At 38.7% G+C, this 13,165-nt stretch overlaps 1 protein-coding gene across 2 annotated transcripts in view; it reads right to left on the bottom strand.

Annotated features, from left to right (window-relative positions):
• Positions 1 to 11,751, bottom strand: part of KCTD16 (potassium channel tetramerization domain containing 16) — a 260,962-nt gene extending 249,211 nt beyond the window's left edge. Inside the window, exons 1-2 of one of the 2 annotated variants that reach the window (XM_017532300.2) lie at positions 10,953 to 11,751; positions 9,454 to 10,665 (exon numbers count right to left, since the gene is read on the bottom strand). In XM_017532300.2, coding sequence (XP_017387789.1) covers positions 9,454 to 10,285 — 832 coding nt within the window. In that variant the 5' untranslated portion in view covers positions 10,286 to 10,665; positions 10,953 to 11,751. The remainder of the gene's footprint in view (positions 1 to 9,453; positions 10,666 to 10,952) is intronic. The other variant, XM_017532301.2, reaches the window with a different exon arrangement.
• Between the last annotated feature and the right edge of the window lie 1,414 nt (positions 11,752 to 13,165).

The raw sequence follows: 13,165 nt of genomic DNA, 5'->3' as shown, positions 1-13,165 counted from the left end.
AAAAAAAAAAAAAAAAAAACTCACCTAGTTGACTAGAAAGAGAATTAATAAAAACTGAATTCTATTCTCCGTTTGAATTACAGTGTAATTTTGCAGGCATATGCCCATAGGAAAATGTCTTTAACTGATGTAAATGAGTGCTTAAGCTTAAGAAAATCACCTCCCGGGTTCAAGTGACTCCCCGGCCTTGGCCTCCCGAGTAGCTGAGACAATATGCACCTGCCACCACGCCTAGCTAATTTTTGTATTTTTAGTAGAGATGGGGTTTCCCCATGTTGGCCAAGCTGGTCTCAAACTCCTTAACTCAGGTGCTGCACCTGCCTCGGCCTCCCCAAGTGCTGCGATTACCAGTGACCAAAGTGCTGGGATTATGAGCCACCTGCCCGGCTGAGAGTCTCTTAACTTTGCCACCAAATTATGTTCAATGAGTTGCTTTTATTTTCATTAATACAACTAACTCATAATCAGATTATATCAGATTTACTCAGAATAAAAAGTTGCTGTAAATTTGACTGAGGAAATTATTATAACTTTCTTTTTTGGAATGGAACTGATGAATAAAAGTAGAGAAATATGCATTTCTTTGCCTGGGGTAGTTTTTGAATGGGTCACACAGTAACAGCCTCCCATCCCATTAGCAATCTTATTTCCTTTGAATGCCACATAACACAGCTACTCACAGTGTGAAGCAAAATGCCTTGTTTTCATTTCTGGAGCAATTTCAATGATCCTATCATCAATGGCATACTCAATAACCATTTTCTGTCACCGTGAAAGAGAATACTCTCTAGGCTGATATTAACAAAAGGTTATTCTAATTCTGCAGCGATCAAATATATAATTTAAGTTGTATTCTTAATTTTTAATTTCACCATATATTACTATAGGTTCAGAAAAGCCGCAGGTTGAAATCAAGGTGAGGGGTTGGGGGAGAAAAGCCTCTATGAATCACTTCCATTGTGGAATAGCCAGAATGAAGTAAAGAGTTGCTAGAATTTGAAGACTTTAAGAAGTTTACTTCAGATTCAGTTATAACAGCTAAAACTTTTTATAAAGTGACTGCTGTATATTTTTTGTTTGTTTTAACTAGTTTTAACATCAATAAACCGGGCAAAGTTTTCAAAAGGACTATTAGAAAGAATCTCATATGTTATTTAAAGGAAGCCCTTCTGTCTCACCCATGCCAGTATTCCCAGAGGTCCTCATATTTATTAAGACTGCTAAAGCACTGACTAGGTACCTAGCACTGTTCTAAGCACTTTCTATATATCAACCCATTTAATTATCATAACAACCCTATGTGACAAGTACTATTGTTATTCTCTCCATTTTACAGGTGAGAAAACTGAAGCATGAGAGTAATTTGCTAATGATCATGTATCCAGTAGGTAGCAAAGCTAGGATTCAACTTCAAGCTCTCCAGGCACCAAAATCCAGGCTCTTAACCACTATGTTATGCTGCCTCTGGCATTAAGAAATGATAATTAACATTTATGGGATGAGAAGAAGAAACGGAATACTTTGGCAGTAAGAAAATTAAGAAGGCAACTTTGTCAGTCTCACAGTGCACTTTGCCTTCTGCTAGAGTTCTTTTTCTACTGGGGATATTTATCAATTTTGCAGCTCTTTTCTGAATCCTGAGTCCCTCCTGGTTTGCTTCGTAAACGTGGCCACATCCAGCTTCAATTTACTCCTGCTAGGATGAACCAACTAACAGGAGACCACAGGAGGCTTGGCTGCTGGTGTTTTTCTCAGTTCCCTAGAACTAGAATCATTGTGCAGGTGCTAAGGGTAGAGCCCCTTTCAATGAGAATTTCAACCAGTATGTAAAATGCTTAGCACTCATTTAAAGTTAGAAAATAACATTATTATTATTTAAAGCATCAGTCACACCATCACTGCTCCCCAGTTCTTCTATTAAGAGATAATATAATAGTATGTTCAAGGCAGTGGCATCTACCAAAACAGCATATGGCAGTAGGAACTTTTAAAAAATGCATTCTAAAGAAATATTTATAAAGTACTATATCTACATTGGTGTCAGGCACTGCACCAGGTATAATAATGAACATGACAGATACAGTTTCTGTCTTCATAAAGCTTACAGTTGGAGACAGGTAAATAAACAAGTAGAATACATTATTATATTTACCATGATATAGAAAAATAGGACTTTAAGAGGCAAAGGCAAGGGGTACCTAATCCAGGTATGGTGGACTAGGAAAGGCTTTCCAGAAGAAGCAACTTCTGGATGGAAAACTGAACATTTAGCTAATCAAAGCAAATGGAGGCAGAGTTCCAGGCAGAAGGAACATCAAAAAAATGAACATGCAAGTATACAACAGTACCCAGGAACTAAAAGAGATCTATTATGACTAAGGTTATAAATGCAAGAGGGGCAGAATGGCAATAGTAGAGGCTGAGGAGGGAAGCAGAAGTGATTTCACAAAAGGATGTGGTTCATTTTAAAGAGTTTGTATTTGAATACAATACAATAAAAGACAATAATCAACTTTAAGCAAAGGACTGGTGGTCAGTCACTGCTTAGAAATCTCATCAAGGAGGATAGATGCAAAGGGAAAAATACTGGATGGGGGATGGGGAGGACAATTTAAGTTCATTTGCAATAGTATAGAAAAGCAATGCTCAGGGTCGGTCCAGGCAGCATCAGCAGAGATGGAAAAAAGAGGATGGGCTTCAGTCAGATGAAGGAGAAGAATCAATAGGACTTGCTATAGATTGGAGAAAGTGGGGAGAAGAAAGAATCAGGAATGTCACCTACATTTTATTCCTCCTTGGGTAACTGAGTGACTAGTGATGCCATTTAGAGAAGAGGCTTGGGAAACAAATGATAAATTCAGTAGAGTTTTGGCAGAGTTAAAAGAATCCAAAGATACTCAAATGTAAAATGAGAATAGCCAGAAGGCAAACTTTTCTACCCAAAATGATTCTCATAGTCAATAGGCCCACTGCACATCTTGGTAAGCTCACTGCACCTGAATGGTAATGACAAGAATCTAACGACAAGAATGGAAGTGCAATACTAGAGTTTGAATGACTGGAGAGAAAATGAGGGGCTTCTTTGAACGCCTGCTTTGTCATCAGAATCAACTTGGAAAATAGAGAGAATACATCCAATTGCTATTGATTCAGATGATAAATATGTAAAAGCTAATAAAAAGATGCCCTTCCCTTGTCTCCATAGCATATAGCATTTCAATTCACTAACACAAATTGTGAAATGGACTTGCCATCCCCTGTGATGACTTCTTGTCAGAAATACTGAAAGTGAATCTGATTAAGCCTCTAAAATCTGGAGACTAGATCTAAGGAGCTTACCGAAAATGTAGGGATTGAAGAGGATGTGTAAATAATATCATGGATATCATAGAGATAAATAAGCAAAACCCAGAATGCAGGATATTCAACATGACAACTTCATTTCATGAAACAAATAAGGTGTAAAAAAGAGAAGGAAGGGAGGGAGGGAGGGAGGGAGGGAGGAAGGAAGGGAGGGGGGAGGGGAAGGGAGGAAGGAAGGGAAAACAGAAACAGAAGAGGGAAGAGAGCAAGAGAAAGGGAGGAATTAAGAGACTTAAGGACATTTTACTACTTTGTTGCATATAAGTTATATGCAATATTTGTTAAATTATGAGAAAAAACAAAATTAGTAACCAAATACAATATAATATATAGATTTCATTTGCATCTTGATTGAAACAAACCAACTTTTAAGAATATTGTGAGGAAATAAGGAAAGTTTAACCACTGACTAGATATTTGATAATATTAAAGAATTATTGATTTTGTGTGTTATAATGGTATAATGTATAATATTATATAATGATGTTATGTTGCTTTTAAAGGTCATTTATATTTTAGAAATATATACTATAGTATTTTTTGGATGAAGAAAATAATTGATGTCTGGGATTCACTTCAAGTTTGCATCCAGTGTTGACAGAAGGGAAAGTAAGTAGGAATATGGATGAAACAAGATTGGTCTTGCAGTGATAAATGTTACTGTTTGAGCTAGGCAATAGTTACATGAAAGTTCATTATGCCATTATCTCTACATTTGGATGCATTTGAAAATTTCTGTAATAAAAAAATTAACTGATTTGCGAAGAAATACAATACTTGAGAAAAGCCATAGCAAAGATGAAAGAAAAAGAGCAACAGTGAGTTTGTGATGCAGAAACTGAGCATTCGTCTATCCATTTCTGGAGGACTTCTTTCTATACATGGACTGGCACTCCTCCTATGCGTAGTCACTCCTCTCCATGTTTTGTGTTTGGAGGTGTTCCAGATGGAGCTTTGTGGCACATTCACAGCTACTTCCATTTCTAATTTCTTTGATTAGATCCAACCTCATTAGGCTCTTAGAAACATTTGGTTTTCTCTTTCCAATCATGTATATCTCCAAATATATTAATGTATCAGGACACATAGAGGCAACCTCAGAGACCTCCCCTCTCCACCCATACATTGATACATTTCTTGCTGCCAAATTCCTTCCCTGATGCCACAGACCCAGGAAGAAACTATTTTAATCTCCTCCTACAAGGGATTGGACTCAGGTAACAGCTCTTGCTTGGCATAGAAGTGAAAACAGTATAATAAAATACTTTACTAACATGCTTATATCACAGTTCTATTGAGCCCAATACTCAGTGCACAGTATCTTAAAGAAATAAGAAAAAAATATATCTGCTGTTTCTACCCTTTATTATCCAATATCTGCCTGAGCATGGGTAAAAACTGACTTCATAATTGAAGCCTTATACTTAAACTGTGGTTTTTCATCAGAAATTAAGAAGCTTCAAATCTTAAGAACACTTTCTTCAGGGTAAAAGGATGCCTGATTCACACCTATTAAAAGTCCTCTTATGTACAAATACCCCTGGGGAAAGTAACATCATGCCGTGAAAGCATTCTAAGTATAATGACAGAGCAGAATTTTTCCTGACAAGCTTTGATTATGGCACGGGAGAAAGAACTGGAGAGCAGGAATGACTCAAACAGAAGGAAAGAGGAGCAGCTAAGGTGAGACAACAGAAGGAAGTCACAGAGAGAGATGCAGGTAGTGTAGGGACCAAACCTCACATACCTTATGATTTTGGCTACTCTGCTATCCCTGATGTTTCACTTTGAATGTGCCAATACCATATCTCCATGGGCAATCAAAATTGAAATTATTACAGGTTGAGTATCCCTTACTCAAAATGCCTGAACCAAACATGTTTCAGATTCTGGATTTTTTCAGATTTTATAATATTTGCATATATGTAATGACATATCTTAGGGCTGAGGCTCAAGTCTGAACATGAAATTCATTTATGTTTTATATGCAAATTATACACATAGCCTGAATGTAATTGTATAAAATATGTTTAATAATTTAAGGCACGATACAAGATTTGTGTTGAGTACTTACACATGGAATTTTCCACTTGTGGCATTATGCCAGTGCTCAAGAGGTTCTGGATTTTGACGCATTTTGGATTTTGGATTTTTGAATTAGGGATGCTCAACCTGTGCTGGTATCTTTCAAGTAGCCAGGAGAAAAAAAGCTAGAATCATTTTAGGATAGATCCATTTCCACCTGTTTTCTTATGAAAGGGCATGCTTTTATTGAAGCTTGTTAAAGTCAATCTTAGTTAAATTATTCACAGTGGCCAAACTGTATATTTCTCCCCAATATAAGATCACACAGCTGAATTTGAAGTGGGAGATAATTTCTTGTTCTACTTTTTTCCAACAGCCTATCTTAATCAATAATCCTGAATACATATCCTGCATCTAAAAGGTAATTTAGAGACTTCCATGGAAGCAACTCTAAATGTGAGAAAAAGAAGAGAAGAAAGGTTAAAATGAACTAACAAGCTGCAATTTGTTGAAAAGATGGTCAATCAGTGTGTTTCTATCTATAATTCAGAGAAATCAGGGTGCATATTTTCAGGACAAGTGTCCTATAATTAAACTCCTTATGTGTGGTCATGTTATCACAGTTTTATTAGAGGCAAATGCCTTTAAATCTTAGTGCTTTCAGGCATTTGGCTGAAGTAACTCACTTATGAGTAGGCTTATGGAAATGTGCATAATTCTCTCCAACCAAGAACAATCTTCCCACTCTCTCGGGTGTCAGAAAATGGCTCTAGAAATAAAGGTTCATTTATTTCCATGCACCTGTCATTTGGTTCCTAAGTGATGTGAATTGTTATTGAGTATCTAGTTCAAAATCAGGACTTGTCTTTTCCAGATTACATAGTTCCCATTTTATTTAGAGGTGAATAAAGAAGGTATTGTCTGATATTTATGACATCGCCTTCCACATAATGCTTGAAAAGTAGTTATTCAGCCAGTTGGGTGGGAAAGGAAAAAAGAAAACTTCTTATTGTTTTAAATTAAAACAAAGGACATATCTAAAATACTATGCAAGGCAATCCCTAGGGTAGACATTTCTTTTCTGTGTTCTTGTATCACTCATATTAACTCTTTTAGTTTCAGATAAGTGAATCATAATCCATAGTATTTCACCTGTATTTTGGTGTGTGAGGAACATAGACAAACACATTTATTACCTGCCTCTTAAACATACACAAACACCTGTTGACTTTTTCATTGTTTATTGTTCTATACTAAGAAAACACTTGCTCAAAACTACCTGACGTTGACCATCAATTCTAGGTCCACATGAAAATTTAAATGAGGTAGGAATCTAACTTATTCATGGTTGATAGGTAGATTACGGTCTCCCAAATTTTTCTCGGATGACTCAGAAGAAAAATAGGCAAACAGGGAAACAAGAAGTCTCTCCCCGTGATTATGAACCACCATGCAATGCACTAATTTCTTGCTGTTTATTTTTTACTGAGTTATCGATCCATGCGAAGTGACTCTGCATTATTCCTGGGTCATTAAAAAAGACTGATTGCTTAGAGTTAATTCCTTTATATATATAGTGACAAACTCCTTAGATCCAAGGATCTACTCATATCCCCCTATATTTATCCCCCTAAGCCCAGGAGGAACTTGAGTTCCTTTGTGAAAAGCATCTTTGCATGCAGCCAACTCGTTGCTTTAGAGCATCTCCCATGGTTTCGGCCCATTAACCCGAGCACAACAGCTTGATGAATTAATGCTTATATAGGCACAGTTGGCAGCTTCTAATTAAATAATTATAGCTAAGCAGCTGCACGGAAGCTGTTATGCACCCTAGAAAGCCAGCTGTCAGTTTTATTGGTCCTAAGACAGAGGAAGAGTTAACACTTAGCTCTGGCTGTTGGGTACAGAGGGGAAGTATATCATTTGCAAGATATATGCTGCTAGTATGAAGTTCCTGTGCATTTGTGCTAGCCTGTCCATGGAGAGATGGAGAACAAACTGTTCCATGGCAATCTCTCAGCAATTCAACAAAGAAAGAAGCAATGACACAGACAGGAGAATGGAGCCTGTGCAGAGCAATCTAAAGAGAAATAGTGTTGGACAGCCTTTGATGAACACAGAAATGCCACTGGTAGACAAATAAGTATCAGTGTGTGGGTATCATTTATGTAAGCAAGTGACTATAAATCCAATGTGGTCTTTTTGGAGAGTATAACCAGTATGTTTTCATTTATTTGGATGAAGCTTCTTATGATGCTATGTTTTCAAATATCCAAAATTGGAGGGCATGGTAAATACTACAAAGCTGCATTGAAACTATCTCTAAAATGTACTTCTCCAAAAAGTTTGGAGAAAATATTTGTTCTTCAGAATAACAGATAATGTCATATTCCTCTACAGAAATCTAAAAAGCTATAATCTTATCTCTACACTAGTGGGAAATTTACCAAAACGAAGAAGACAGTGTCTGGCCAGTAAGCTCTGTCATAAAGGAAGATACAGATTGTGGATAAAGGCCACAGATAGGATTAATGAACCAAATCATGTTTGTTATTGCACATCAGTACACTCCTGAACTGATCACTGATTTCGTTTTTCTCCACAGGTTGTTCTGGTTATGCAGTACGTGTGTCTTAACTTCTAAAAACCAAATGTGTGGTAGCTTAGTAGAGAATGACTTGGCCTCCCACTAGCCTCTTCACCAAGGTTCCCAGCATCATTGCCAAATGAATAAACGTAACTAACAGAAAACACGGTCCAAGAAATTCAGTCCTACTTTTATGTTTAAAGATATTTAGACATTTTAATCCCGAATTCTGGATTCATGTTAGAATACGAATGGAGGAAATCAAATGTTAACACTGGAAATATATTTCTTGTGGAATTTACTTCACCCAACTCCTGGGCCTGTTGAAAACTGGCAGTTAAAATCAAGTACCAAAGAGTGCAGGCTGATTTGCTCTTTTCCTTTCAGAGATCAATGGCTCACAGTTTATAGTTAAGAATAATGCTATATCACAAAATGAGGAATCTGCAGGGTATCTTCATTTAAGCATATGAACTAACCTCTAAGAACCCCTTATTTAAAAGGCTTCAGTATCATTGTTTCATTTCCTCCCCCTCTGGTTTCCTTTTATGTCAGTAATTCTATCACGTAAGCTGTCTAAAGGTGTTGGTATGTGACTGACAATTCTCAAGGATCTTGTTCCTTTTAGATAGATCTTAAATGAAGTTCAGCTTAATTAAGTCTGCAGTACAACTCAAGTCTCAGCACAAAAAGCTGCAGAATCAAACAGCAGATTTGTAAAACCCTTAAAAGCAAATTTTAAAATTGGGGGGAGCAGGGAACCTTTCAGCAGTCTACACTGCCATCTAGCCAAGACCACTTTATTCATTGCAACATCCACTTGTGTTTTCAAAGCCCCTGATGAAAGCAAATCTTCAGCGACCAGCTTAATAGACCTCAAAGTCCAGCTAAATGAATAGACAGCAGTAATTTACCCACTGAGTATACTAAGCTCCTGTGGCCTGTTTAGCCAAAATGTAATCACCAACCTTATTTTCACAATTCAACATCTAGCAAAAAAAAAAAAAAAAAANCACTTGTGTTTTCAAAGCCCCTGATGAAAGCAAATCTTCAGCGACCAGCTTAATAGACCTCAAAGTCCAGCTAAATGAATAGACAGCAGTAATTTGCTCACTGAGTATACTAAGCTACTGTGGCCTGTTTAGCCAAAATGTATTAACCAACCTTATTTTAATAATTCAACAACTAGCAAAAAAAAAAAAAAAAAAGATTTTTTTACATTTTACATATTGCATATAGCAACATCATTTTTATCTTGTGATTTTGGAGGCCTGTGAATATTCTGTGATCTCATTGGATAAAAGTTGCCTTAGGTTAGAGATGAGAGCTGAATTATAGCCTCTGACTCTCTAGCTATAACTCAAGACTTAAAAGAATTCCAAACCATGTTCCTTAGGTATAGACAGAACACGCAGACCATATACATTTGTGAAGAGGATTGACACACATTAAAAATTAAAAGAACCCTTTGTACTTACGGTAGAAGACGTATTCAGTGTAGCTTGACCAGATCTTGTCATCTGTATATTGGTTGATGAAAGATGCTGTCACCGATGAGTTACAGGCCACCATGTGGAATCCACACTCTGACAACATATCAAAAGCCCTTTCCAGGTGCTTGAATTTGAGATAAAATCTGGAGGTGTATCTTTCTGGGGCTCGGTCAGGGTCTCTGCTTTCATTCAAAGTTTCTCCAAAGACTTCTTTTGCCAAGGAAATCCTTCCACAAACCAAAATCCGGGGAACTCTCCGAAACTTGGCATCTGCCTGTCCCTCTCTGCCCAAGGTGCAGGATCCTCTGTAACCCACAGTAATGAAACCCCACTTGCGGTCAGCAGGGAGCAGCGAGGAAGGGGGGCAGATTCTTGTGTCGCTTCCTTGGGAGACATCTTCAAAGTCACTGTGGCAGAATTCATCTGGACTTTGCTTGATGTCATCAGGGGTTAGGAGTTTGACCAAGTCTGGGAGCTGGAAGTATTCAGCTTCCCTTTTCAGTCTTCCTTTTTCTGGAAAGTGATCAGGCAGGACCACCTGCCTGTCCCTGAGATAGTCCAGAATATAACGGAACAAGAATCCATCTCTGTCAATGAAAAACCTTCCCTTGGAGTCCTTGGCTAGATCATTAGCCGTGTCTCTCTTTGGGGAAAACATTTTCCACAGGAGGGTATGAGGGATGCTTATCAATGTGGAATGGCGAGTAAAATAAACTTGACCCCCAACATTCAGCTCTACCACCTCAGGGAAGGAATTGGGAACTGCAGCCCCTTGTTCTCGAGGATAATAACGACTACAGTTTCCACTCAGAGCCATTGTCCCTTTCTTCTGCTGCTGCTATTTTGATTTAAAGGTGCAATCCAATGGAGTCACAGCCTTATCTTTGTATCAACTTGCAAGAAAGGGAAAAAGATGCTAACCTATTAAAAATGACCTTCTCTTATCCCAGTTTTTTCTCCCCCAAGAAGGCAAAATGTATCAGAGTCCACAGGTGAAGTGATGCTGAAAAAGTAGTTTAAACCCTGGATGGTAGTGAGCTGTTACTTCATAGAATATAATCAACTCATCTATATCCAATCTTCCATGAAGCTCACAGTCAAGGCAGTCCAAGTCCCCAGTTACTCAGGTGTCCGTCTGAAGGAAAAGAGAAAAAAATATTTCCTCAAACCCAGAATGAGTCAGAAAAAGAGAGTCCTCTGGAGAGAGAGAGGGAGGGAGGGAAAAATAGAGGGAGGGAGAGAGAGATTATTTTACATAAGCAGCCCTGGAAGTACTGATCTCAGCCATTCTTCAATTAAATCACAGCTTCTCTCATGCTATTTTGTGTCTACATGTTTATCCATAAGCCTCTGTCTCCAGCAATTAGTATGAAAAACAATTCTACTTGTAAGACTGCATTAAAAAGAAACATGCAATTTTCAACTTCTAAAAGGGAATTTTTTTTTTCAGCTGGAAAGGAAAAGCAATAAGTCTTCGAGCTTACCTTAGTGAGTGCTGGAGACCCAGTTCTTGTGAAAAAATAATAATAATAGGAAGAACCATTTGTAAAGCAATCAGAATCCACAGCCAAACTGAGTCTGGATCTTGTCAAATCCCAAACAGGTAAACGACCGAGGTATCAATGAAAAGTGCCAGGCAGGTGTGCTCTTGGAAAATAATTATTATATATGTGTATTTATATAAATGTATATTTGTGTTTATATATGTATGTAGGTACGTATGTATTCACTCCGTATCTTAAGTTAAAACAAGTCACAAAAAAGTTAAACCGTGATGAGAGAAGGTTGGGTTGAAGAAGTAAAGCAGAGAAAATATTCAACGAAAGCTTCCCCAGGAAAAAAAAAGGAAAAAAAAAAATCTTTGGAAAGGATCCTTAAAAGAGAGTTGCAAGAGGTACCAGGACTTAGAAGCTTTTCAGAAAGCCCAGAAGCAGAAAGATGGAAAGACGAGCTCTGCTGGGGTCCCAGGTTGCCACCCCACCTGCCGGCAAGGGCAAACGGACTCCCATATTCTCAGCCAGGTGGCAGCCAGTGGGAGCCGAAGGCCAAGGCAGCGCAGAAATGCCAGCGGGGGGCCGGGTGCTCCGGCTTCTCTGGCGGCGGAGCTGGGTGGTTCCACAGTTCCCAGTGCAGTTCGGATGCTGTTGTTTCAGCAGTGCAGGCAAGAAACCATCCAGGGAAATGACTATTACATCATCTTAAAGGAATATGGCTTGGAGAAAGCGGAGGCAGCTCCGAGTCACGTCCTCCTCGGTGACAGGTTGCCAGGACTGCACGGGGACGCCGCGCTCCAGCGGTGGGCATGCGACTGCCAGGCGCGCGGGGCTTGGGGCGGGGACGCAGCGCTGCGCAGCCACTTCCCTCCCTGTCCTGTCCTGGATGGAGTCTGGAGTTTCCAAGGGCCTCTTCCTTCTTGCTTGTCTTTACCTCCACCACCATCACCATCCCACAGCAAATCCCTGCCCCCCTACCCAAGAAGTGAGATAAACACAAGTGACTTTTTATTTGAAAAATCTGCAAACCTCCCCCCTCCTCCGCCCTGTTCATGGAATTCCAGCTGAAGGGCAAATTTCCCTCTAAAGCTTGTTTAAAAACACACACACACGCACACAAAATGACCCCAATGTTCAAACTACAAAGTGGTTTTTTTTGAATCCTTTGATTTAAATCATATTCACTCAAAATCCCTCTTTTTTATTTTCTCTTTCATCCCCCTGCCACCACATCCCCTAAAAAATAAATAAATACTAATATATACGTAAATAGGTAGATAGATAAACACTCTCTGGAATTAATGATGCTTTTTCAAAATGAAGACATGAAGCCCTGGCATCCACAGAAAGCCCACCGTTTACATCCATAAGTCATTATCTTAGCTTACCTGTAAGAAATTGATACTTGCAATGTTTGTCTGTGGTTGTTTCCTTACTGAGCATCTCTTTGGACGCGCCCCCAGCCCCTCCCAAGTCATCCCAGGAGGACTCTGGTGGAAGGCACTCCTGCTAAAAGACATTTTACTCCTGTTCCAGAGGCCTCCCTTAAGTGCATCATTAGAGTTTCAGGAAGGCATTTCCAGGGCAACCTAATCCACTAAAAAAGTGCTTCCAGTTGAGCCTGCCAGTCAATAATGACCCAGCCAACAGCTTACAGTAAGTCGGCCATTTCCCCTTTAAAACACCAGCGTCTTAGGGCTCGCATTCCTGATAAGAACATAGTGCTTGGTCAATGAATAATAGATGTGAGGCACACGCCATCCTAAACAATTGCTATTTTTAAAAAGTGAAAACCAAAAATGGAGGTGAACTTAAGAATTATGCACATTTTATGAGAAACGTGTTTATTGCCAACTCTTACCCAAAGAATTAGCTTGAAGATACGCTCAACAGTAGGATAAAGTAGTTTCTAGTTTAACAGTCCTTTCTTTCAATAAGTATTGGGTTACTGAACATATTCAGAGTATTAGCTAACATACCTACACCTGATTATATTTGACTTTGTTTCTTTAACTAATGCATTAACCTGCTCTGGCCTCAATCATTAGGATTTTAATACTGGACCAAGCAAGATGTTTGCTATGCGATGCACTTATATCGCCATCTAGTGTCCTAAACTATCCGTGCAGCTTTGTATCTGGTAATGCAACTGGGCCAAAACATTTAGATTTTCTTTTAAGTTTTTATTGTGATTACTTGGCATA

The sequence above is a fragment of the Cebus imitator genome, unplaced genomic scaffold (assembly GCF_001604975.1).
Source record: "Cebus imitator isolate Cc_AM_T3 unplaced genomic scaffold, Cebus_imitator-1.0 Scaffold76, whole genome shotgun sequence".
NCBI lineage: Eukaryota > Metazoa > Chordata > Mammalia > Primates > Cebidae > Cebus > Cebus imitator.
The sequence above is the reverse complement of the archived record's forward strand: the minus strand, read 5'-3'. Positions and strand labels throughout refer to the sequence as shown.